This window comes from Myripristis murdjan, chromosome 22 (genome assembly GCF_902150065.1).
Source record: "Myripristis murdjan chromosome 22, fMyrMur1.1, whole genome shotgun sequence".
Taxonomy (NCBI): Eukaryota; Metazoa; Chordata; class Actinopteri; order Holocentriformes; family Holocentridae; genus Myripristis; species Myripristis murdjan.
The window spans coordinates 15,401,407-15,424,272 of record NC_044001.1 but is presented as its reverse complement, the minus strand read 5'-3'; the positions used below and the strand labels follow the sequence as shown (position 1 = coordinate 15,424,272).

The 22,866-nt window shown below is 40.9% G+C and overlaps 3 protein-coding genes across 3 annotated transcripts; 1 reads left to right on the top strand and 2 right to left on the bottom strand.

The window, feature by feature from the left end:
- Positions 1-1,042: 1,042 nt before the first annotated feature.
- On the top strand, positions 1,043-10,892 carry orc3 (origin recognition complex, subunit 3). Its single transcript, XM_030044525.1, has 20 exons — positions 1,043-1,355; positions 1,492-1,546; positions 1,652-1,749; positions 2,006-2,150; positions 3,045-3,149; positions 3,311-3,483; positions 3,689-3,828; positions 4,869-5,028; positions 5,819-5,932; positions 6,047-6,180; positions 6,641-6,704; positions 6,836-6,952; positions 7,068-7,147; positions 8,290-8,423; positions 8,560-8,651; positions 8,757-8,854; positions 8,991-9,132; positions 9,307-9,423; positions 10,069-10,148; positions 10,577-10,892. Exons 1-20 carry the CDS (start codon positions 1,332-1,334, stop codon positions 10,680-10,682), a joined length of 2,178 nt encoding a protein of 725 aa, XP_029900385.1. The 5' UTR covers positions 1,043-1,331; the 3' UTR covers positions 10,683-10,892.
- A 779-nt stretch (positions 10,893-11,671) lies between these two features.
- LOC115354666 (akirin-2-like) lies at positions 11,672-14,119 on the bottom strand. The gene is made up of 6 exons (XM_030045120.1): positions 13,936-14,119; positions 13,427-13,609; positions 13,069-13,209; positions 12,776-12,925; positions 12,441-12,512; positions 11,672-12,299 (listed from the first exon to the last, which is right to left on the bottom strand). Exons 2-6 carry the CDS (start codon positions 13,605-13,607, stop codon positions 12,289-12,291), a joined length of 555 nt encoding a protein of 184 aa, XP_029900980.1. The 5' UTR covers positions 13,608-13,609; positions 13,936-14,119; the 3' UTR covers positions 11,672-12,288.
- A 1,188-nt stretch (positions 14,120-15,307) lies between these two features.
- LOC115354480 (cannabinoid receptor type 1B-like) lies at positions 15,308-19,147 on the bottom strand. Its single transcript, XM_030044876.1, has 2 exons — positions 19,038-19,147; positions 15,308-16,821 (listed from the first exon to the last, which is right to left on the bottom strand). Exon 2 carries the CDS (start codon positions 16,751-16,753, stop codon positions 15,308-15,310), a length of 1,446 nt encoding a protein of 481 aa, XP_029900736.1. The 5' UTR covers positions 16,754-16,821; positions 19,038-19,147.
- Between the last annotated feature and the right edge of the window lie 3,719 nt (positions 19,148-22,866).

Here is a 22,866-nt window from a genome sequence, read left to right as displayed (position 1 = left end):
CGTTTGATACTGATTACTGAAGACAGCGAGTGTCATTTCTGATGGTTAGATCATACAAAGCTTGCAGGACTCAGTAAAAGTATATAACATAACTTTTTTACATCAAGTGTATTTCTACCCAGCAACAATACCCAGGGCGAGTTTTAACTAGGTAGGAAAGCAGCTTGCTGGCTATTGTCTGACACACCACTGTGCACCGCTTGAACTATGCATACTGTAAACCAAGAAGTATTTATTAAGCCCTGGTTGAAGGTGACACCATTTGCATTAGTAGAAATTTCCACTGTATTAATAGCAATAGGCTCATAATAACTTGGGCTATTTTACATTAACAAGACCTTTGTTAAATTACAGCATGAAATTGAGAATTTCAGCTCTCAAAGCAGATTCAGATTCAGCTGTTGAAATGCTAAATAAAGCATCGTGTAAACTGTATCACTATTGCTGGTGAGCTTAGTCATCATCAGGCTTGTTCTGTTACACTTGGCTATACAATTGCATAATAATGAACCTAACCTCATGCACTTTGGCCTAATATGCAGTGTGGACACCGTACAATATTAAAGTAAATAATAATATGCTTGAAAAAAGATAGTGGAGACTATGCACAGAAATACCTTTTTTGCTCCTCCTCTTATACATACAGAAGTCATGTGTGCTATAGGCAAAACTAACATTACCATGGTTTTGCACGAGTTAATTGTAATGTGTATACCATTAGAGAGCATGGACACATCAAACATAATGTGACTTTGCCTTGCGGGCCAGCTTCAGTTGCATAGTGAAATTAAGTGAAGATAAATATTGTTTTCATTAAGAAATCTGTTTGCTTTTGTTATAAGGTTCCCTGATAATGACGTGGGCTATACATATGCTTCTGACATGGGATTTTTTTTTTTTTTTTTTTTCCGTCTAAACTTGATAATGAGTCAAGGACACATGGAGGAAGCCGGCGTCCGGGGTGTTCAAGAGCCAGTGCTGTCAAACCACCGCTGAACACAAAAACAACGAGGAACAGCGTCCAGGTTGCATTCAGCGCCTGTACAATCATATTTTCGTTTTAATCTCATTATGACAACACAGGTTTGGTTTTCTCGTCGTCTCTCGGTCAAACTTTTAGCAACATGACCGTAAAGTGGCAAACACATGGAGGTTTGAACACAACTTTTTCCGTACACGTCACACTGGCGCGAAATATGCAGCCGGAAGTGACCCCCCGACAGTTCAAGCTCTCAGATGTGATTTTGTAATATTTTGTTATTGTCCAGCCGCAGCACAAGATATCGATTTAACACAAGGAAAAGAAAATTTAAGTAACGTTTAACGCTGTCATGTCTACTTCGTCTGTGTCAAAGGTGAGTAATGCTGTTGCAACTTCACGCTTTTACTGCATGATCAACATTTATGCTAGCATTCACATTGAAAATCTAGCGTTTTTATTTTACTGCTAAGCTTTTTACTTATACACAAGTGGGTTTTATTTCATGGCAGGGCTGCTTTGTGTTCAAGCCCAGCGCGAAAAAGAAAAAGAGGACTCTTGATGTGGGTGAGTCAAGTTCATGACAAGAAACGTCGCTGTTTTTAGTTTGTTTTTTCAGCAAACACATGTCAAATTAAACCGATATTCACTCTGTTTATCCTTGCTCGGCAGGGGATTATTTCATCGACGGCTGTGAGGGCTCAGGAAACAGTGAGCTGCGATTCAAACTTTGTCAGAGTTTGTGGGATAAAATGAAAACAGAGACAGAGGTGAGAGCCAGTGTTTACATGCAGGTCACAACAGTGAGCCATGCAGTCTCTTAAGGTGACTAATATCCATTCAGCAGGTTTCACAGAGATGGTAAAGGCCAAACATCAGTGAATGAGATCAACATGACATTATCCCACATTAGGTGCTCATCTGCTGCCACCACCACTGCAGTGACTGTTTGTTTGGCACAGGCACAGGTGAACAGAGATGTGATGGGACATGTGGTGAAGCAGAGTTTTCTGTGTTGCCCGTCAGGTTTTACAGGATGAACTCAACAGGAAGATACTGGACAGGTTGCTGGAGTTCGCCGGGAGGCCCTCCTCCACTTTCCAGCACGGTGCAGATGACTGGGCAGCCCGGATGAGGGCCAGCGAGATCCCCACGGCGGCTCTTGTGCTTGGTATGCCTGCAATACAGCAACAGAAATTTGACATTTGTACCTCATAATACAGGCTGTTTCCCCCCTAGAATAATTTAACTCTCCCAACACGGGGGTGTAAGAAAATATTGATAAAATCGAGTATTGTGATGTTATGTTTTGTGAAACCGCAGCAATTCTAAAAATATTGATTTTGAAGTTAATAGTTCATATTAGGGCTGCTCGATATGGACAAAACTTCATACCTCGACAATTTTTTTTAGTTTAGTTTCCTTGGAGATCAATAAAGTATTTATGGTTCTGATTCTGATGCTAGATATCTCAATACCAATATGATATATAATATGACTGTGGGTTCACACGTACTTGATAATTTAAGTGTAGCAACTGTGAAAATGAAGTATTCTTCTAAAAACAGCATAATAATACCAAATGGATGTAGAAAATGCAGTTACTTCACAAAGTATCTTATTGATCAGAGCAGACCAATCACTGTCTTAGGGTAACCCTAAACGTGATATCATCCATATCATTGTCTTTTGAGATATTAATGACGCACATTTTCACATCTAGAGAATGATATAGCGTTCAGTCATAGTTTACATACAAAGATTTGCGGCAGACTGCGGTATTATTTGTGTTTTAACCCCTGACGGCTATAACCAGTGTTGTAATCTCTTTGTCCGTTTCGCTCTTTCACTCCAACGTAACAACATGAGTAAGCTCATCAGTTTTCTTAAAATTAGATTATAAAATTACAATATTTATATTGCCTTGCTTGCAGTGTCACTTTAGACCACAATATACTGAGTTGTAACCTCTGTATCATGGTATGTATCATGGTCTGTGCGCTGTATGCCTTTGAGGGCTTCTTTTAACTTACCTGCTTGTCTTTTGTTTTGATACTCTCCACAGGGGTGAATGTTCCTGACCATGACATGACCTTCCAGAGTCTGTCTGACCTCCTCCGGCAGTCTGTGACTCCTCATGTGGCTTCGGTGCAGGCCAAAGAGTGCGGAGGTGAGGGTTTGTAAAAGTAACGTGAATGCCTTTTTTTTTTTTCCTGAGATGGAGGTTTTTTCTGTTTTACAGCAGTCACTTTGGTTGAGCATTTATTCTCCTCTGTTTGCCGCCATGACATTTTGTGCTTTCAACTGCATCTCGGCGTTTTATCTTCTCAGCTTTGAAGCATCTCATGCAGAGGGTTCTGGAGAGGCTGATGGGCACTGTTGTGTCTGTGGACGAGGAGGAGGAGGGCGACGAAGAGGCCGAGCACGCCAGCACCCAGCTCCACAATAAGAGAGTGCACTGCTCCCTCGGGACACTGTGTGACTGGTACAAGAGCAAAACAAAGGTAGGAGGCAAGGACACAGCTAATGCACATGCTTTTGTTATGTGAGATTAGTTGATATCTGATAATAGAATGATAAATTTAGCATTAAAAAGCTGATGAATTTAATTAATCTTGAACAGTTGAAAGCCCATTACAAATCCTGCTCTGTAGGATGATATAATTTTTGATGTGGTCTTTTTTTTTTTTTTTTTTTTTTTTTTTTCAGAGATCCAACAATGGTACTCCAAATAAAAAGCGTAGTTCTCATGTCAGAGACGAGCAGCCTCAGCCGCCGGTTGTCATTATCTTCAAAGACTTGGAGGCCTTCAACCCCAGAGTGCTCCAGGACTTCATTCTCATCTGCAGGTAACCGGCACCTCTGGGCTGAACTGTTTGGCCCATTTTTGCACATCCGCCTCTGCTCATTTACAGAAAAATGGTTTCAGAAAAAAAGAAAATAAAGGCCATCCTGTTCCAAAGCTCTGAAAGAAGTCTGCTTTACTGGACACGTTTTTTGAAACATAAAACACTGTTAAAAGACTTGACCTGCTGTAGATATCTTGTTGAGAAAGCAAACACAGGATTGTGCAGTATTATAAGATTTTAGGTTTCAAAATAAATTGTATTTCCTCTATATTTCTTTAGCAGTGCTGCTCCACCACTGCAAGAGAAAATGTCATGTTAATATTAAGTAGCATGGTAACTTAGTCTCATTATCATCTGGAACGCAAATAAGTGCAGTTAAAATGTTTGAGAGGCAATAATTGTGTAATTAGAAGAAAAAAAAATAGCACTACAACCTCAACTTGAAATACGACTTAGACCCCAACAGTGACAGATTTGGGCCAAAACTAGAATTATTCCCCCAAGGACTGCAGCTGCATGAAATTACAAAGGAAACAAAAACAAAAAACAATGAAATAAATTTTGATCACGAGGTAAAAGGAATCACTAAATGAAACTCCACTGTAGAAATTGTCATTCTCATCAAGATCTTCTGGACTGTTCTCATCCTCTCAAAATCTGTAGTTCATATCAGACACAAACGAAATTATAGCTTTGAAGCTTTTCTGTTAAGTGAGCATAGCACAATTTAGTTGCTGAAGTAACACATCCAAAGTCTATCCATATGTGGCACTTCTCTAAAAACTTAAAACCTGAACAATAGCACATGTAGTGGAATTTTAACATTGAAATAGTTTAAATAGTTTCTGAGTCACAGACTTCTCATTTTGTCTGCTTTAACAGGAACCCCAAGAGACAGTGTGTGTTATGACTGGGTCGGTTTTGTTTGCTGTCGTTTTCAGACTGAGGCATAACAAGATAGGAAACCTGATTGTTTCCTCTGTGGCTGGCCAGATGAGAAAATGTGGTCACTGATTTGCATAATGTTTTCTTTTTCACAGCCGCTACGTCGAACACCTTCCCCTGATGTTCATCTTTGGCATTGCCACATCGCCCAGCACCATCCAGCACATTCTGCCCCACTCTGTGTCTTCCCTGCTTTGTATCGAGCTCTTCCAGTCCCTGTCCTGCACGCAGCACCTGTCCACCGTTATAGACAAGGTAAATATCACTCTGACATAAAGTGCATACAGAAGAAACTCCTCAGACAGGTGTTAGATTCAGATATTTGTCGTAGAAAAGCAGTCCTCTCCCATTTTTTGTATTTTCAATCCTAGTAGGCTTTTTTTAAGCTATTCAGATGAATGGTGCCAAACCGCCAAGTTCAGAATTATGCACCTTTTCTTGAAACTGTTCGATATTCTGGTTGATGTCACTGAAAACTTCAGCTTGTGTTTGACAATACTTCCTCCATAAAACTAGCACTGAATGGGTTGCAATGATTGTGCAACCCAGGAAGGAAGCAACATCATGGTCAGGCATAGTAGAAAGGATGAATTGTGTGTTGTTCCAGTGTATTTTATATACTATAGGAATAAGCCAGTCTGATACTGATAAGAGATTGGCTGTCATAATGGTTTCTGCAAATTATAATAATTGTTTTTCTGGTGTTGGGAATGGTCAAGGGTCCTCAGTTCTGTGTCATTTTTCTGTATTTTTATTGTTCTGAATTTTGTCTTTGGGGTGGAATAATTTGCTAGTTTTGCTTTGCTGTTGCTTGTCAGCCTTCTTGTACTGAAAGGCTGTAATGAAAGGGCACATATTATCATTAAATTACACTGAGCTTTTAAGTAGCTTGATTAAAATGGCTTTCAAACGACACAGCTCAGTGAAAAAGGTCATACGGTTACAAAAAAAGCTAATCACGACTTCATGTATGGAACTTACAGGAGGTTAGGCGAATGAAATCCCAGGATGTAAACTGTGCTTTTTGTGTTTCCTGTGTCTCCAGTTGATCCTGACGCCTCAGTTCCCTTTCAAGCTCAGTGGGAAGGTACTGCAGGTGCTGGTCGGCATCTTCCTGTACCACGACTTCTCAGTCAGGAACTTCATCAAGGGCCTGCAGGTAGAGGGTAGCTTCACATTGTCTGTTCTACATCATCTGTCTTATCAGCGCGTCGTCCCTCTTCTCATTGATTTGCATTTGGCTGAGGTTAATTTGACTTCTTTTGGTGTACAGTTGTCGCTGTTGGAGCACTTCCACTCCCAGCCTCTCAGCGTGCTGTGCTGTAGGAAGAAGGAGGCGCTGGCTAACGTCCTGCAGCTCAGTCACCAGGACCTGGAGAGCGTCAGGCAGCTGCCCTCATTCAGGAGGTGCACATACATCTTAGTCTCTATCAACGTGCCATGATTTACGCTCCCATCTCTCAAGGAGGGTTAGTCAGTTGGCAGGCAGAAGATGCTTTTAGACACCTTTGACATATCCGCAGTCAGACAGAGAGTTTTGCCACAATGTGGTAGCTTTTCAGTCGCTCACAGTGTGGCTTGTGGTTTAGCAGTTTTTGTCATGTCAGGTTTGAAAGACCGAGGGGGTTTCCACAAAGCAGCACTAGGTTGGCCAAACAAAGACTACACTGGTGATAGTGATTTGATTTTGTAAAACAAAAGTTCATTGTTAGTTTAGGAATGTGAGCCAACCATGTTGATGATTCTGACTATTAACCAAAATGTCATAAAATCATGTGTTTAATTAAAAAAAAAAAAAAAGTTTTAAAATTGTCTAACTTGTGAATACCCCCTAAAGCTTTAACTGCAATCTAATCTTTTTTCCCAGGTATGTAGAGAGGCAGGAACCTCAGGAGCAGGTGAATCTGTTGACTGACGACACCCATATCAAGGTACAGCCTTTGTCTAAACACAGTTGCTCATCCCTTCTCATCTCCAGCTGTTGATGAGCTCACATTTCCTGACAGGACTTAGATTTCAGCTTTATTTACATAACTTCTTGAACTGCTTTTATTCATCTCAGGGAGTCTGCCAGAAGCTGATCAAAGGCCTTCGCAAATACCACAAGAACTTTTACCCCATCCTAAGGTGTCTCCACACTCTGACCTCATCATTACCCAAGTACCCCCTTGGGAAACAGGCAAGGAAATATTGCTCTATGTTGAAAGAGTCTAAAAAATTGAAACAAGTCTTCAAAAACTTGTTGACTCCTCACACTGCCAGAAGTTTTGATGTGGTGGTGACTTGGTTTACAGATCAGGGAGCTGTATATATTATGCCTGGAGAAGAATGTATGGGAGAATGAGGAGTATCAATCAGCCATGCAGCTTCTCAGGTAGGACTGCATAATCCAGTTATATTCATCACCAACAAACTGATGATGTGCAAATGGTAGTCAATATTTTAGATAGTCATCAGTAATGACTAAAATGTTGACAGGCATTAACTGAGGAAAGAATATGCAGAAAGTCGACATGCATGTAATTTGGTGTGTTTATGACCGTGTAATGCCACAAAATGCCAGCTTGAGTCGCATGCTGTGTAAAAGTGGCTGCTTTCACTCTTCAGCTGCAGGTTTTAGTTTCAGGACGCACGTAAAAAACAAATTTGTGTAATACCAGTCGTCCACCAAGCGATGGCACTCTGCTCACATTAAAAAGCCAATGAATACAATGAAGAGCCACGTGAGTGCTCATTGAGATTCACATTGCTGCTTCCCAATATCTTGTGACTCTCTCTCACACTCTCTCATACACACACACACACACACACACACACGCACAGAGAGAGACTCAATGACTGGCAAAATCTAGATGGGCTGGATCACTTTTTGGCCACAAAGGAGCTGTTCTTTCGTATGCCTGTGCACATGCAATGCAAGAGTCATCTTAAGTGAAAGCACAGAATTCCCACCAACACAGGGAATACTTAGAGGTTATGAGAAAAGTATGATAACCTATTTATTTATTTGTTTATGTATTTACTCTTTAATAAACACTCGGTGCTAGGGACCCCAAATGAAATGGCCCATCCAGATGTGTCCATTTGCCATTTGTCCTCTTATATAAGCCAAATCAAGTTAACTGTATTCATACCTTGTATTAGCTGTATGTTTTTATGTACTCTACTTCTAATGTATTAGAATTAAACTTTACCATCTTAAGTGCATGAGGACCTACAGTCTGTTTTCCATTGAGCTAGTGTAGTTAAATGCAACTTGTCAACATTGCAGCTACCAGGAGGCAGAATGATGCCTCCTGGTGGCCAAATGCATAATAGCAGTTGCTTGAGATTTTTGTTGTTTTGTTGTTTTGTTTGTTTTCTCTTGTATTTAGGGATAGCTTTAGACCAACCCACATTCCGGAAGAAAAACAGTCATTAGTCCAGCAACAGCCCAGTGAAAAGTCGGCCACTTTCAGTGTTCAGATCTGTCGGTGCCGCCTCTCAGTTTGCACACATTCTGTGATTTGCCACCAGGATGCTGGCGAGAGATGAGCTGGTAGCCTCGCTGCAGACGTGTGCTGAGATCCTGAAGCCTGTCAAGGCCAAAAAGATGAGGAATGTTCTTGACCAACTGGAGGATCTGCTTGCAAAATTTAAACAGCTGGACAGTAAGTTGTGATGACAAAAATGATTACAGACATGACATTACAGGTTCTAGTTACTCCTTGTATGTTTACCGGTGATAGAAGCAATGGGAGTGATACAGTGATACATTTCCTTATTCATATGCCTTATCCTTAACAGAGGTGTCTGGTGAAACTGCTGCCAATGGGGAAGAAATCACTTCTCCTGAGAAAGGCCTCCAGAAGAAAACAGATCTGTTCCAGTTGCAGAAGGTAGCTAACAAACAGAAAAAGGAGCATGTTGTCACTGCATGTGTGATGCACTGTAATACTCTGATATACAATATAAACTGACTTGATTGATCTCATGTATTCTAGACTCTGCTGGAAATGAAAGAATCACGGAGATCCAAGAAAATGAGTCCATTTGAGATTCTGCGAAATGAAGCTGTTGACTTTATTGACAGTTTAGTAAGGTGAAACAGATTGTTTTCTGGCTCTCTAGTGTGTGACAACACTAATAATATGATGAAATAATAAAAAAATAAAACACAATAAAATAACAGAAATATTGTAGGAATCCTTATATAGTTTAACTCGTGTCCTACCCAGGTGTTACCTGGCGCCCCCGGAGTCTCAGCCCCTGAACGAGGTGTGCTACTACAGCTCTTCTGCTGTGGTGAGACGCCACCTCAACGCCACACCTCGCACCTCCATTCAGACTGCACTCAGCAACCCCTACCACTATCTTCAGGTACTACAAGTTTGATTACAAGCTGCCGCCTGTAGCACATGCTGTGCTACAGGCGGCAGTGCTGATTTCTCCAGGATCACCCTGACAAAAAATATGCGACTATGAAAATGTGTACAAAAGCGTAAACATGATAGCCACAATCATTAATGAGTCTTTTTTTGTCCGCTTTTTTAGAATGACACCCTGAGGTCTGAGGATGGGACAGTCTCTAATGCTGCTCCTGATATCTGCATTGTGCACAAACTCCATCTGGAATGTGGCCGGCTCATCAACCTGTACGACTGGCTGGAGGTGAGTTGCTCCAAAGTAATCTGATGTTAGGGCGGGCATCTTGAAATTGAATATGTGCAAACAACCTGTGCAAGGAAAATGCCGGATGATGATAATGCTGTTTTTATAGCATCCTAATAACACCAATTTTCAGCTTTGCGTTAAATGGTTCCATGGATGCATTTTATATTTCAAATTCATTAAAATAGTATCCAAGTTAAGGGCTAATTTTCACCCTTGTCATGATTTGGTGTGAACCGCAGTTTTTGGGTCACAACTTGGTTTGTATCACTGTCGGGCTTGAAAACATTTTGAGACATTTTGTTAGACACCTAAAGACGTAACTTGTAGAAGTCATGAGACATTTTCACACATCAGTCAGAATGTCTCCGGACTGTCAAGAGGACATGTCTTATCGACAGTTTGAATTATATGTTACCTACATTTCTCAGCTATACTTTATCTGTTCTGTACAACTATATTAAAGTTATGTAAAAATGTAAAAAACTTACCTGCTGTTGTTTCACCCCCCAAAAAATGTTTTTCCCTCCAGCTATATTGTAAGTTATTTTGTTAGGCATGCATACTGTAATGACTCAACTCAGAGCAACAGCAGATAACGGTGCTCTGTGTCGTGAAAATCTGTGGACTTGTGTGTTTTTCCAGGCCTATGCCACCGTGGTTTCCGCTGCTGAGGGAACACATCCAGACTCGGATGAATTCGGGAAAGTGGATGAACTGAAGCAGTATCCTTCTGTCACCTCACAGACATGTTTTCCATTGGGATTTTCTGTCATCTTTGCATATTATTGTACAAAATGTGTTAATTACCACACAGAAAGGGCAGCTAATAGCAGAACAACAGCTTAGACACAACTAACATCTACACTGGAGAGTCTTGAGAGATGTTTGGAAGCAGCTGCAGTTTTTTTCATTCTGATGTATTGTTAAATATTTAGAAAGATAATAAAATTGTCAAGCTTTTCACTCTATGAGGGACATGTAGCAGGATGTGACACGTAAACTTTTTTTTTTTTTTTAATAAGGTTGAATACATTTTGAAAAAGGTTTCATTATGCTTGTAGTGGTTGGGGTACTGACTTCCAATAAATTACAAACACATTGATGCATGGTGATGCCGTGATCAAGATGTTTCTCCTTAACCGCTGTCCAGTGCTCGTTTCATCCAGGCCGTGTCCGAGCTTGAATTTCTGGGTTTCATCAAGTCCACCAAGCAGAAGACTGACCACGTGGCTCGACTCACCTGGGGAGGCTGCTGATTTAAGTCTCCATGAATCCTTGTAGTCTTGTATTTATGTGTCCTTTGTCCCTTCATTTCAGTTACATGTAGAAAACTAAAGCACATTATTCACCAAAGCATGGTGCAAATGCAATAAGAGGAGACAGTGTGTAAAGGTGGACTTAAGATTGACATTTTGTACTGTACTTTTTTTTCTAATAAAATATACCTGGTTGGTGTCTCAACAAGCTATTTTGTCTGTATATTATGCACAATGACACACTCCAACATCGAGAGCTTCATTAACATCATGTTCCACCAGATGCTGCAAGAAACTGATATACAGTTGTGGTGGCAGTGATAAGAAAAAGTAATCGGAGCTTAATTTTATCAGCCACTAGGACACTACACTGAAGGCATGGCATGAACATGTAGTGAAGGTTTATTTAATCCATTATAAGGAGGAAAAAAAATCTGTTCTCTTCTTGAGTGGGCATTTGGGAGAAGTGTTAAAACAGCTCATTTGCAGGAGTTGCAGAAAAGCTCAGGTCATTTTGTCATTTTTGGTAGTAATTCACCAGTTTCCTCTCCCTCTGGGGGAAAAAAGAACACAATAGCTGTTTGACTCAATTTCTCTAATAGTTTATCCCATTGTCTTTGCTTCAATGAGAAAGTAGGCAGATTTTTTTGAGTAATTTCCTCCATCACCAAAACAAAGCTGAAACAAGGTTTTTACAGCAATTAGACCATTGTTTTGTCAACCTGAGGTTCAAACCTCCTCTGCATTCTCAGCACAATTTTTCTGTCAACTTTTCTTCCTGATGTCTACAATTTTGGTTAAATGCTGCTAGTTTTGAGGCTGCTCTTACCACATTAAACAAGCAGAGAGGAAATAATTCTTTGGGAACAAGTTGCCACAAGACATTGCTTCATTTTAAAGGGTCACAAGCCAAAAAAAAGATGAGCAGCTCTGCATTAGAGACATACCTGCACCACAGTAATGTCTAACACCAATCAAAACAAGTCAAAAACTCTTAAAACATTTTATTGTTTGTTTTTCCACTAAGTACATTGGTTTAAAAGTAATACCAGGAAAACAAATGTCAAAATAAATAAAACATTGATAGGGAAAGGGGAAAAAATCTAAATAGCCCACTTTATGCTCAGTTCCAAAGCAATTAACTGGGGGCAAACTGCAAACGCTTTCTCTCAGTTAAACTAACTTGTTTCTTCCACTTGCTTACAGATTGACCAGCAAACCTTATGTAAAATTCTACATTGCTTTATCATATATACATGTAACATAAAGAAATCAATGAATAACAAAGCCTGGAATGCCGGGAATCATTACAAAAGTGAGATAACTGTAGATACACGTACAGCAGGAGAAACATAGGCCACTGGTAAAGATAGGGTCCATAAATTTACATTAGGAAGCACCTAGTTGCTTACAACAGAGTGGAAACCACTGACAACGGCTTCATATAAACCTTTGCCCAAAGACAGAAATATGGCACAGTAAGAAAAGTTTCATTTAAACTAGCTAAACTGAATCTCTTGCATTGATGGGCTTCTTTCTCTCTCGAAATGTCACTTGATAGCTTGCAGCAAGAGAAAGTTGTCTCGCAAAGATTTCTGTGCCACACTCAGGAAACATCTGGAGGAGAGGAGATACGAGAAAACAGGCCTGTTCACATGAACTTCACAAGGGGAATACAAACCTAATTCAATGCCTTTACAACACATCAGTGAAACTGAAACATGGCAACAGTTGAAAATGAAAAATGAATAAACTCACAGCTTGCAGGTTGCTCCCCAAATCGCCGCATCAACTGATCATGTGTGAATTTCACAAAGGTGTCATATTGTTCTGTAATTTACAGGATGGGACACAGGATACAACACTGCATTAATGTTATATCACCACTGTTTTACTATAAAATAGTAAGCTTCATCGGCAATCTGTTATCGATAAATCTTATGCCTTGTAAAAACACTGATATTCATTCTAATACAGAAATCTTCAATCAGTGTCAGTCTATTTAACTATAACTTCTTAACAAGAAAGCTTAGACTGAGTTATTAATTTGATAAAGTCTGCACTGAATTCTTTCACTACCTCATATTACCTACCTGCCAATTTTGAAGTCATTGTCTCCTCATATTCCTCCCGCACTTTCTCTTCCCTTTCTTTCAGCAGGCGTTCACAGATCATCCCAACTTGTCTGAGGGTGAATAATGGTTGTTCTTTCCTAGTTGGAGAAACACCTCCAGAGGATGTCCCTGCAGAGGTCGGTGCATAAATAAATAAATACATACATAAATGTTACCGTATGATGTTTAGGCACCATGACGACTGTCACTCTGATCACCTGAGTGTATTGTCACATTGTGGCAGTCTTTACACAGAGGGTTACTTCACCAACCTGGCATGCTGGAGCCACTCATAATAGACGACTGGGAGGGGGATTCAGGAGAATAGCAGCACTCTGACTGTTGGTAGCCATCTAGATGCTTCCTCTTTTGTATACGTTTGTACTCCTGCTTGATGTTGCTGAGGATTTGTTCTAATGGGACAAACGGGGGGGAAAAAGTCAGGACAAGGGTCTTTCAACCAGAGGCCTTTAAACACTGCGTGCCGACACCCGTCATATCTAACCATGCAGATCTGACACCTTCAAGAACTTATCTTGTTCACACAGACTGTTGTTACACTGCGTATCACCTGGCTCAACATGTTGCTAGTCCCTCGAAAGCAACCAGGCCAACTTGGCTAACCCTTACCTGCAGTAAGTCTTGACGACGATTCCCCAAATGGCGAGGGCTCCATGCGAAGGTACTTCCTGGGGGATGACGAGGATGAGGAGGATGGGGACACGGGGATGCACCTTCGTCTCTTCGGGGACGTGGGACTCATCAATGGATCGAAATCCATGGTCCTCTTCAGGGTGGCTCCACACGCCATGACTTGAGTGTGTTGGGGAGGGGGTGATATGTCGGAACAAGACGATTATGAGACGATAACATCAACGTGTTACCAGCAGCCAGCTTCAGTTAGCGTTTATTTGATGTTTTCCGAGCGAAATGCCCAGATTAAAACAGTTTTCTCCGCGAAAAAACACACAAGCAAAGCACAACAACGTAACGAAGGCTTTGAATATTCGCTAGCAAGCTAACGTTAGCCGGGTCGGCTATTCAACACTCAGTCCAAACGAAAACAATGCTAACGTTAGCTTTCGTCCCCACTGGCAGGACAGTAACCTTATGCTCAGCTGTAGAAAGCTAGCTCTTACCTTTTCTGGGAGGAAGTCGCCCTCTCCAATTGACCCTCCGCGGCTTGTGTTGCTCTAGAAGTTGCTTGCTAAAAGTTGTGGTGAGGATGGGGCCAGCTGCGGGCCAACTGTCTCCCGTTAGATCGGGCAGCTAGCTAACGCAACTTAGCTGCTTGTTTTTGATATGAGGCAGTCGGCTTCTCCTGTAGGTGACGTCACACATGCTCATGACTGCCTGCGCCGCAATGCATTGTGGGTCTTGTAGTCCATTTAGGGCATTAAACTACAAAGGATGCGAAAGTAATTTGGGTTAAAATTGTCTTACCTTGCCACGCATCAGGATTTTTTAAATTATTTTTCTTGGTAAAATTCTAACATTTTTATAGTGTTTGATAATTTACAATATTGCCACTTAATTTATATGTAACTACTTGTCATTGTCCAATAATATATCACATCCCGTCGTTCGTCAACTGTCCACACGAGGGCGCTATCGTACAGCAAAATATATGATGAACGGTGACTTATCACTGTGCTTAGTGTAATTTATTCTCTCCCCTTTTTAAAATTGATTTATTTATAATTATATTGTCTTGAAATATGCAGAACATACTCTTACTCCATGTTCATAAATTCACCACAAATACTGAATTTTATTTATTGAACATTTATAATGTGCTGGTTTGCTTGTATTTCATGTTTTTATTGAAAAAAAGATTACCATGAATTTTGACAAAAATTACGATAAAAATAGACAAAGTCCACAATTATATCACTCATGTGCTCTGCTGATACACACATTTCATAGGACATAATGGCACCATTGATTGTTCACAGGAACATGGCAGTATAGCTTCTCACAATATGCCGGAACTATTTCATAAGCACAAGTCATACAGAAGATTTCACCTATTCAGACTAAACTGTTATGCTTTTATGTACCCAAAAGCCAAAGTATTATTCACTATTTTTCTCCATTGAGAATATGTCATAGAACAAAAACAGACCAAAGATTTGCATGACACTGAAAAATGACCAGGTGGCATGATATCTTGATTTTACAAAATCATCATCATTTGACTTCATATCACAAAGAGATGCTAGTTTCAATTACAAGCAGTATACCATCAGTCAAAAGCGTTATGGTAAACACAGTTTCACCTTGCATTACTGTCACAATATTGCTATGACTGGAACAAACCTGAAGGAATAACAGGGAAAGCCACAATGTTTTTTTAAAATATCTTCAAGCAACAAAAGCTTTCTTTTTCAGGTGTGTATCTAAGTCATTTTGGCACATTTCACAGTCACAGAGAGGTGCATTATTAAGGTAGGGACTATTCTACAATATCTTCACAGTTCACAGTTGTACCGTAGCATCATGGCTGGCCTTTCAGACCGGCTCTGCAGTCGACGTCTCAGTCACTCCAGACAAAGTAACCTGAGCTACTTTAACTCTGTCAGTCCTCACAGATCCAGCTCCATCTCCATCTTTTGCTGCCGCGCCTGCCGTGACTCTGACACTCCTGCTGTTCCAGTCACTTTCACCGCTGTTGTCCAGAGGCTGAGTTGTACCCCGACACACCTGGCAAATGTTGAGGAAGGCCCTGCGCAGGTCCTTGCTCCTCATGGCGTAGATCACAGGGTTCACTGTGGAGTTGAGCAGGCAAAGCATGCTGCAGAAGGCGAACACAGTCTTGATGAAGTCATTCACCTTCCAGAAGAGGTCATACACCATGATGGCTAAAACGGGGCCCCAGCAGATGATGAGGGCCACCAGTATCAGAACGAGGGTCTTGGCCAGGCGGAGGTCCATGCGGGCCTGCTCAGGCCGCACTGTCTGAACTTTAGTCCCGTCTGCAGTGTAGACAGTGACACTCCTCTGGGAGCTGCGGCTCAGCATGCGGACAGCATGATGGTGGGCTTTCCACAGGATGAACATGTAGGCGTAGATGATGAACAGAACCAAGATGCTGGTTATTCCAATCCAGAACATCAGGTACTTCTGGTCAATTAGAGGGAAAATGTCTGAGCAGACGGAGTTGAGGCGCTTGCAGTTCCAGCCGAGCAGAGGGAGAAAAGAGATGATGATGGAGATGGACCACATCATACTGAACGCGATGATCGCCTTGGTCTTTGTAACGATGCGCTTGTATGCCATGGGCCTGTGGATGGAGATGTAGCGGTCTATCGCAGTGAGGAACAGACTGCCCACGGAGGCTGTGAAGGAGGCAATTACCCCAGCTAACTTGAAGAGGAAAATATCAGGGCTGTCCTTCCTGTGGAGAACATGGAAGTCCAGAAAGCTGTAGACAAATATGATGCTGCCAATCAGATCAGCCACAGCCAGACTGCCTATGAAGTGGTAGGAAGGCCGAGAGCGCAGCGTCTGTGACTGTAAGATCACATACAACACCATGAGGTTCTCTAGCACTGTGAATGTGCCCAGGGTGAGAGCCAAGACGGCTACTGCAAGCTGCTGGCTGGGAGTCAGAATCATAAAACACTCCATGTTGTCTACAAAGTTCTCCCCGCACTGTGTCATGCCTCCACTCTCCACTGAGGTGCCATTACCCAGCAGAATGTCTGAAATGTTAGTTGGGTAAATAGGAGGGAAGCCATTATAAATTACCTCCTTATTTCCAGACACAAGTCCAAGTGCAGGGAAGGAACTACCCATTGAGGCAGAATGGGTTTTCTCATAGTGGAATCCACTCTTGATCAGGCTGGAGTCGAGGGAGGGGTCATCATAGCTGGCATCATTGGAGCCAAGATACTGTACACCCGTTGCTACTGTACTCATGGTGGTGCCTGCTATCCTGTGCAGAGCCAGCTTCATGGCTGTTCAGTGGCTGCAGAGCTGGAGAGCAGGGTGTTGTAACAGTGTTAGACTCATACACAGGGGATCTGAGAGAGAGAGAAAAAAAACAGTTTTACACATAACTGATGAAATGATTGTGACTGTACATCAATACATTTAGATAGAAAGGTATTTCAAAATGAATAGAAGTGAATAAATAAGAACCGTGTGTGTATTATGTAGTGAGCCTCTATGGATATTGTGGGTATAATTTGTTGCTGGGTGATAATAAGGGAATCTCTATCAGCCAGCTGACTCTACAGCAGATGTATCCTAGACAATAGTGGGAAACTGAACAGTTGATGACAAACCTGTGCTGCCTCAGGGGAAATCACTGCATTAAGTATGTAGGCCAGTCAGCTTGCTTATTAATTAAAGGAGGTCATTAAGCATTAGGGGATTCTTTTTTAAATAATCATCGGATTAATTAGGCATTAACCCTCCTATTCTGTTCATTTTGGGCTAACACTCATGGGGTTCCCGGTCACATGTGACCGGTAACATTGTATTTGATTATAAATCCACTATGATACATATTATCACCTAATGTTGTGTTAGATCTTTTTATTAACTTCTGCTCTTGTGAAAATGACAAGTTTTGAACTTCTATTTGCTATGTATGTGCTGTAGGCCTAATTTACCTGAGATCATACCATTCGTTTTTTAGGGAAAAAAACATTATATAGATATTATTTTGACTATAACAAATACTCAGATGAAACATATTGTAGTATTTATCACAGAGTACTTCATTTCAATGTTTTCCAAGGACACTGTTTTGAAACCATTTCAATTTTCTAAATAGTGGCAAAAAAAATAGCATCTTTTGTGTTCCCGTCAGCATTGACCACTATGATTTAGTTAGTCATCCTCATGACATTTTCACATGGAAGGTGACCTGTAAAGCCTCTGCCTCCTGTAAAGCCTGTACTGGCTCCTCCCCTGCTGGTCACTGTTAGGTCAAAGATGTAATCCAGAGCCTCACAGTATTTATCCTATAGCGCCACCTGACAGGTGTTGGCAGTTCCCGTGGTAGGTTCCCGTGGGGGTTGCCATGGAAGCCAAAAAGGGGCAAAGTTGTGAGTATCTGTGTGTGTCTGTGTCCATGTGTGTGTGTGTGTCTGTGTGTGTGTGTGCCTGCGCAAAGACACCTACATGTTGGGGTGTGGGAAAGAAGTGTGAGAGATACTTTCCCCTGGGTGTTGCCATGGAAGCCAGAAAGGGGTATAAGGTGTGTGCGTGTGTGTGTGTGTGTGTGTGTGTGTGTGTGTGCCTGCTCAAAGACACCTACATGTTGGGGTGTGGGAAAGAAGTGTGAGAGATACTTTCCCCTGGGGGTTGCCATGGAAGCCAGAAAGGGGTATAAGGTGTGTGTGCATGTGTGTGTGTGTGTGTGTGTGTGTGTGTGTGTGTGTGTGTGCCTGCTCAAAGACACCTACATGTTGGGGTGTGGGAAAGAAGTGTGAGAGATACTTTCCCCTGGGTGCTGCCATGGAAGCCAGAAAGGGGTATAAGGTGTGTGTGCGTGTGTGTGTGTGCGTGTGTGTGTGTGTGTGTGTGTGTGTGTTCACACACATCTGTGTCTGCTCAAAGACACCTGCATGTTGGGGTGTGGGAAAGGAGTGTTTAACTCTATTTTATACACTAATTGTAGTCTTACCCATTCATTTCTAATGACCGGTCATTTGTGACCGGGAACACGATGGGTGTTTCCAAGTTAAATAAAACATTCAAAAATTTATAAAAATTCTCCAAATTTATTTTATGTGTTCAGATGGCATGTGTGAACAAAGTCATGGAACCTCAAGACAAACAGATGAAATTAACTGCATTTTTTGGAGTGAAAACTTGTCCTCCGGTCAGATTTGACCGCGAACACGACAGGAGGGTTAAGGGAAAACAGGACAGAGAGTGCACATATCTGTCGAACTTATTAGGTTTGCTGTCAGCGGTATCTTATGATGATATTATTTAGCAATTTTTAAGTCCACATGAAGGGAGTAAAATGAAACAATAGTGTATGACCTAAAAGAAGACACTGAGAACTAATTAAATGTTGCTGATTAAATAGCCTCTAATATTCCTGAGATTCCAAAAATCTCATTTTACATCTTACATGCACTATGGAGCCTTATATTCTTAAAGACAAAGTAAGTAACATAATTGAAATTAGCCTTAAACAAGAAAATAATGAAATAAAACTTAACAAAATGTTGCAAATAACAAGTAAACACAACAAATAAGAAGTAAAAACAGACCATACCTTTATTTTCTCAGCATAAAGAACTGCGTCGGTCCATGACGTAAAAAATAATTCAACTAATATAGGAGAAGGCAAATTGCATTGTCTTTTCTTTTCTTCCCTTCAGCAACTGTTACAGTAACTCCCCCACCCCCTCAAAAATAACTGGCCGACAGTTTTAAATAGGGTTAGTTGTTTCTGATGCTTTTCCGGGGGTATTTGCGTGTGTCTGCTGCCCTGTCACTGTCAGTATCAGATACAGTAAGGCAAGGCGGGCGCTGGTGTGTCTCGTACAGGAGCGGGCGCTTATAAGGCTCCGCTTTGTGCGCCTGGTCACGTGGTCTGAGGTGTTGGAGCGCCGGAGGAAGTGCAGTAGGTTCAAACCTCAGAGCATCCCTGAGATTTACAGCTAACTGTTGAGGAAACACAATAAATCATTGCCAAAGTGCCTCAGTTTTAGGCAATTACTGAAGTAGCCTGAGTGTGTATTAAGTTCAGTGGAATGGACCTGTTATTGGCTAAATAGTGTTACTTATATTATTGTTACATATTACAGCCACATCACAACAGTGATAAATATTATACTGTTGGATCATGACAGTGATTCCACTCAAATAATAAAAATTGGAAAAAAGCATGAAAAATATGATCAAGTATGAGGGGTTGTTTTAATCTATAAATCAACTTTTAAATGCATTTGCTTATTTATTCAAACAAATTGGATTCAGGGTCAAGTGCACACAATACACAGTGGCAGGAGTCTTCCTGTGCTGTGCAGCTGCACAATTATTTCCACCATGCACTCCAAACACAGCTATCTCCTAAATTACATATATCTCGTTGCAGAAATTACATGCCATATGGCGATGTGAAATTGTTAAATAAATAAATAAGTAGAACAGCCTACACTTGATGCCCTAGTGCCACTAGCTTCAGCAGAACAGAAAAGGCTGAGAAGTCACTCAGCCAGGCTGTGTGGTTATTTGCTGTTCTGTGCCTGAAGACATTTCAATCAAGAAATGATCACATTTGCGGCAAAGCAATAAATCAAATTCGTGTCCTTCCTTTGGAAATAGCTCACAACTGAATCATCTAATTAACGGCCAGTGGTCTTGTACATTAAAAATGATTTCACAAAGATGTGTAATGAATACTATGATTCTGTTCTTAGCACGTATTGGTGTTTTCATTTTGAACATGATGACTGATGTAAAGTTTTGATATGATTTGGGCTGGAAAGAGCCATCTATCATCTCTCAATGTAGGGAGCAAAGTGTTGCAGTCCACATCCATCAAAATAATTATCATCATCATTTCAGTGTCATTCTCTCCAAAGGATCACATCAGTGAGAAGGAGAACAAAGAGCTGTCTGCGGTGACAAAGGATCTTTATGACTGTCATAGCAACCACAAGAGTTCAATTTCTCTAAATCCCCCTCCACCAATAGCACATTCTGTGGACCATTTCAAGCAGATATGGGAGGCAGCTTTGGGATAATAACAACTATTATTGTTCGGTGTTTGTCTGTCTTTGACGAGTCCTTGTGGAGAGCGCCACAATGCACCTCAATCAATATTGATCTCTATCCATTCACTGCCAATTGTTATTTGAGTGGTGCATACTAATATCAATACTTTCAGTCAGGCTCAACTGTTAGTGCAGATATTACAAACAGGGCCGGTTCTGCCTGTTTGTATTTTAAGTGACTGCAGTGGGTGTCCCTAACCACCAGGGGGGCCCCATGGAGTGTTTTGTTTTTGTTTTGTTTTGTTTTGTTTTGTTTTGTTTTGTTTTGTTTTGTTTTGTTTTGTTTTGTTTTGTTTTGTTTTGTTTTGTTTTGTTTTGTTTTGTTTTGTTTTGTTTTGTTTTTCACAGACGGGGCCCCCCTAACTTTCTGGAATCTAAAATCGGCCAGCGATATTGAAAGGCGTGTTTTCTTTTAAAAATCGCCAAAATTAGGCTACAGCACTTATCATGGCCAGAATCTAGAAAAAAAAAAATGTCATGAGATTTTCAATTCAAATTTCCGGCGGTCATTTAGCGCATCATGTGTGACGAACGGAATCGTGATATTTAATCAAGATCACTTTATTCTACATGTCTCATTTAAAATTTCACCAAAAAATAAACTGTTTGCACTAGCCAGATTATGTTAAAAAAAAAAAAAAAAAAAAAAAAAAGATTAAATTCTGCGCTGTTCAGCGCAACAAGGGAGCCTTGAATGACTGAGGCCAGTCATGTGACTTAATTTCAGTGTTTGAGTCTGTGTGTACACAGGGCAGAGTGAGCGGGAAGAGACACATCAAATACACTTTTAGTAATAAAATAAATGTAGAAAAAGCATAAAATCACCATGTTTTCTGAGGAAACATGGATGTGGTCCTATATTTAAAGAAGACCTATTTTAATTGCAGAAAGTGTGTTGTGTTTTGCAGAAACTGTGTTGTGAGCATGACTCTGGTGCTTCTGTAAAATGGGTTTTTAGAGTGGAAGTGCACAAAAACCTTTAAATAGTATGAAATGCCTAGTTTGAACAGGTTGTAAAACTAGCGGTAAATAGTGTAAATAGTTCTATATGTACAACATGTAGAGCTTTATTTCTAATAGATTTATTATAAAGCATCCCTGATCTCAAAGCAGGCTTCATACATTTTTCTAAACATGGACAAGAAATGATGAATCACTGCATTTGTATACAGCCACATACGTATATCATTTTATCAAATTTCTTGTTTTTTGCTTCCTCCAAAATTAAGTTAATACATAACCAGAGGACATTCTGGGTGATTTCCTCCTGTTTCCATGCAATCACTGGTTTTCTTTTGGAGGGAGGGGCCTCTGAGAAAGCTGTAACACAGTGGGTTCACAGACGGCTTGTCACCAGATGAGACTCTCGAGGAGGCTGGCTGTCCCTGATATGTTTGTGCCGAAGGGTTGCAGGATGGGAGAGTCAAGGGAGGGAGGGAGGGAGGGTATGGAGGAAAAGATGCATAAATAGAAAAGGGGAGGAGGAAGAGGGTGCGGCCTAACACTGACACTTCTTAATCCGGTTTATTTTGCTCCAAAGAGGTAGCCTACTCCCTGCAGTGATTACTACTGCCCCTCTTCACATTCAACCCTCACTGGCCCAGTCTGAGGTACTTCACATTTACACTTTAGTGCCTTGCAGCTGTTCCTGAATTATTATGTTGCAGCTACAATGGGACAACAAAATTAATATCAGTTCAGAGTAAGGAAACCCCCCAAATCCAGTTTATGACACAAATACTCAACACGTTTGACTTGTTTCCTGCACAGTCAAAGGAAAGCACCAACACCCAGCAGCGGACATCAGCTGTTGACATTCTCATTATTCACTCCATCAGACAATTACATGCATCAATGTGGCCTCATTAGGGAAATCAAAGGTATTTGCTGATTTGTAACTCACTTTCCAAAGACCTTTGATTGAACCAACAGCTCCACAGCCGGGAAACATCTTTGACAAATTAAAAGGGAGATGTAAAGCGGAAGGCATTCTTGCTCCTCATCCTTTGTCTGTCCTGCAATTCACGGATTTTCCAGACAGATTGTCATTAAAAAGGTGTGATTTCAACACCACTACCAACAACAATAATGGTGTTCCAGTGAGAGGAAGAGAGAGAGAGAGAAATAAATTAGATGAGACAAAAACACAGGTTTAGGTTTGAACTCCACTGTTCCTACAGGTGGGTTTATTTTTGCTCCATGGCAAAATTTTGGTCCAACCCACAAAACTTTATTTTAAATTCTAGTGGAGATCTCGAGGTTTGCAAATATACCAAATATGTGCTGCAGAATCACATGGAAATGTGTATAAAGTGACGCACA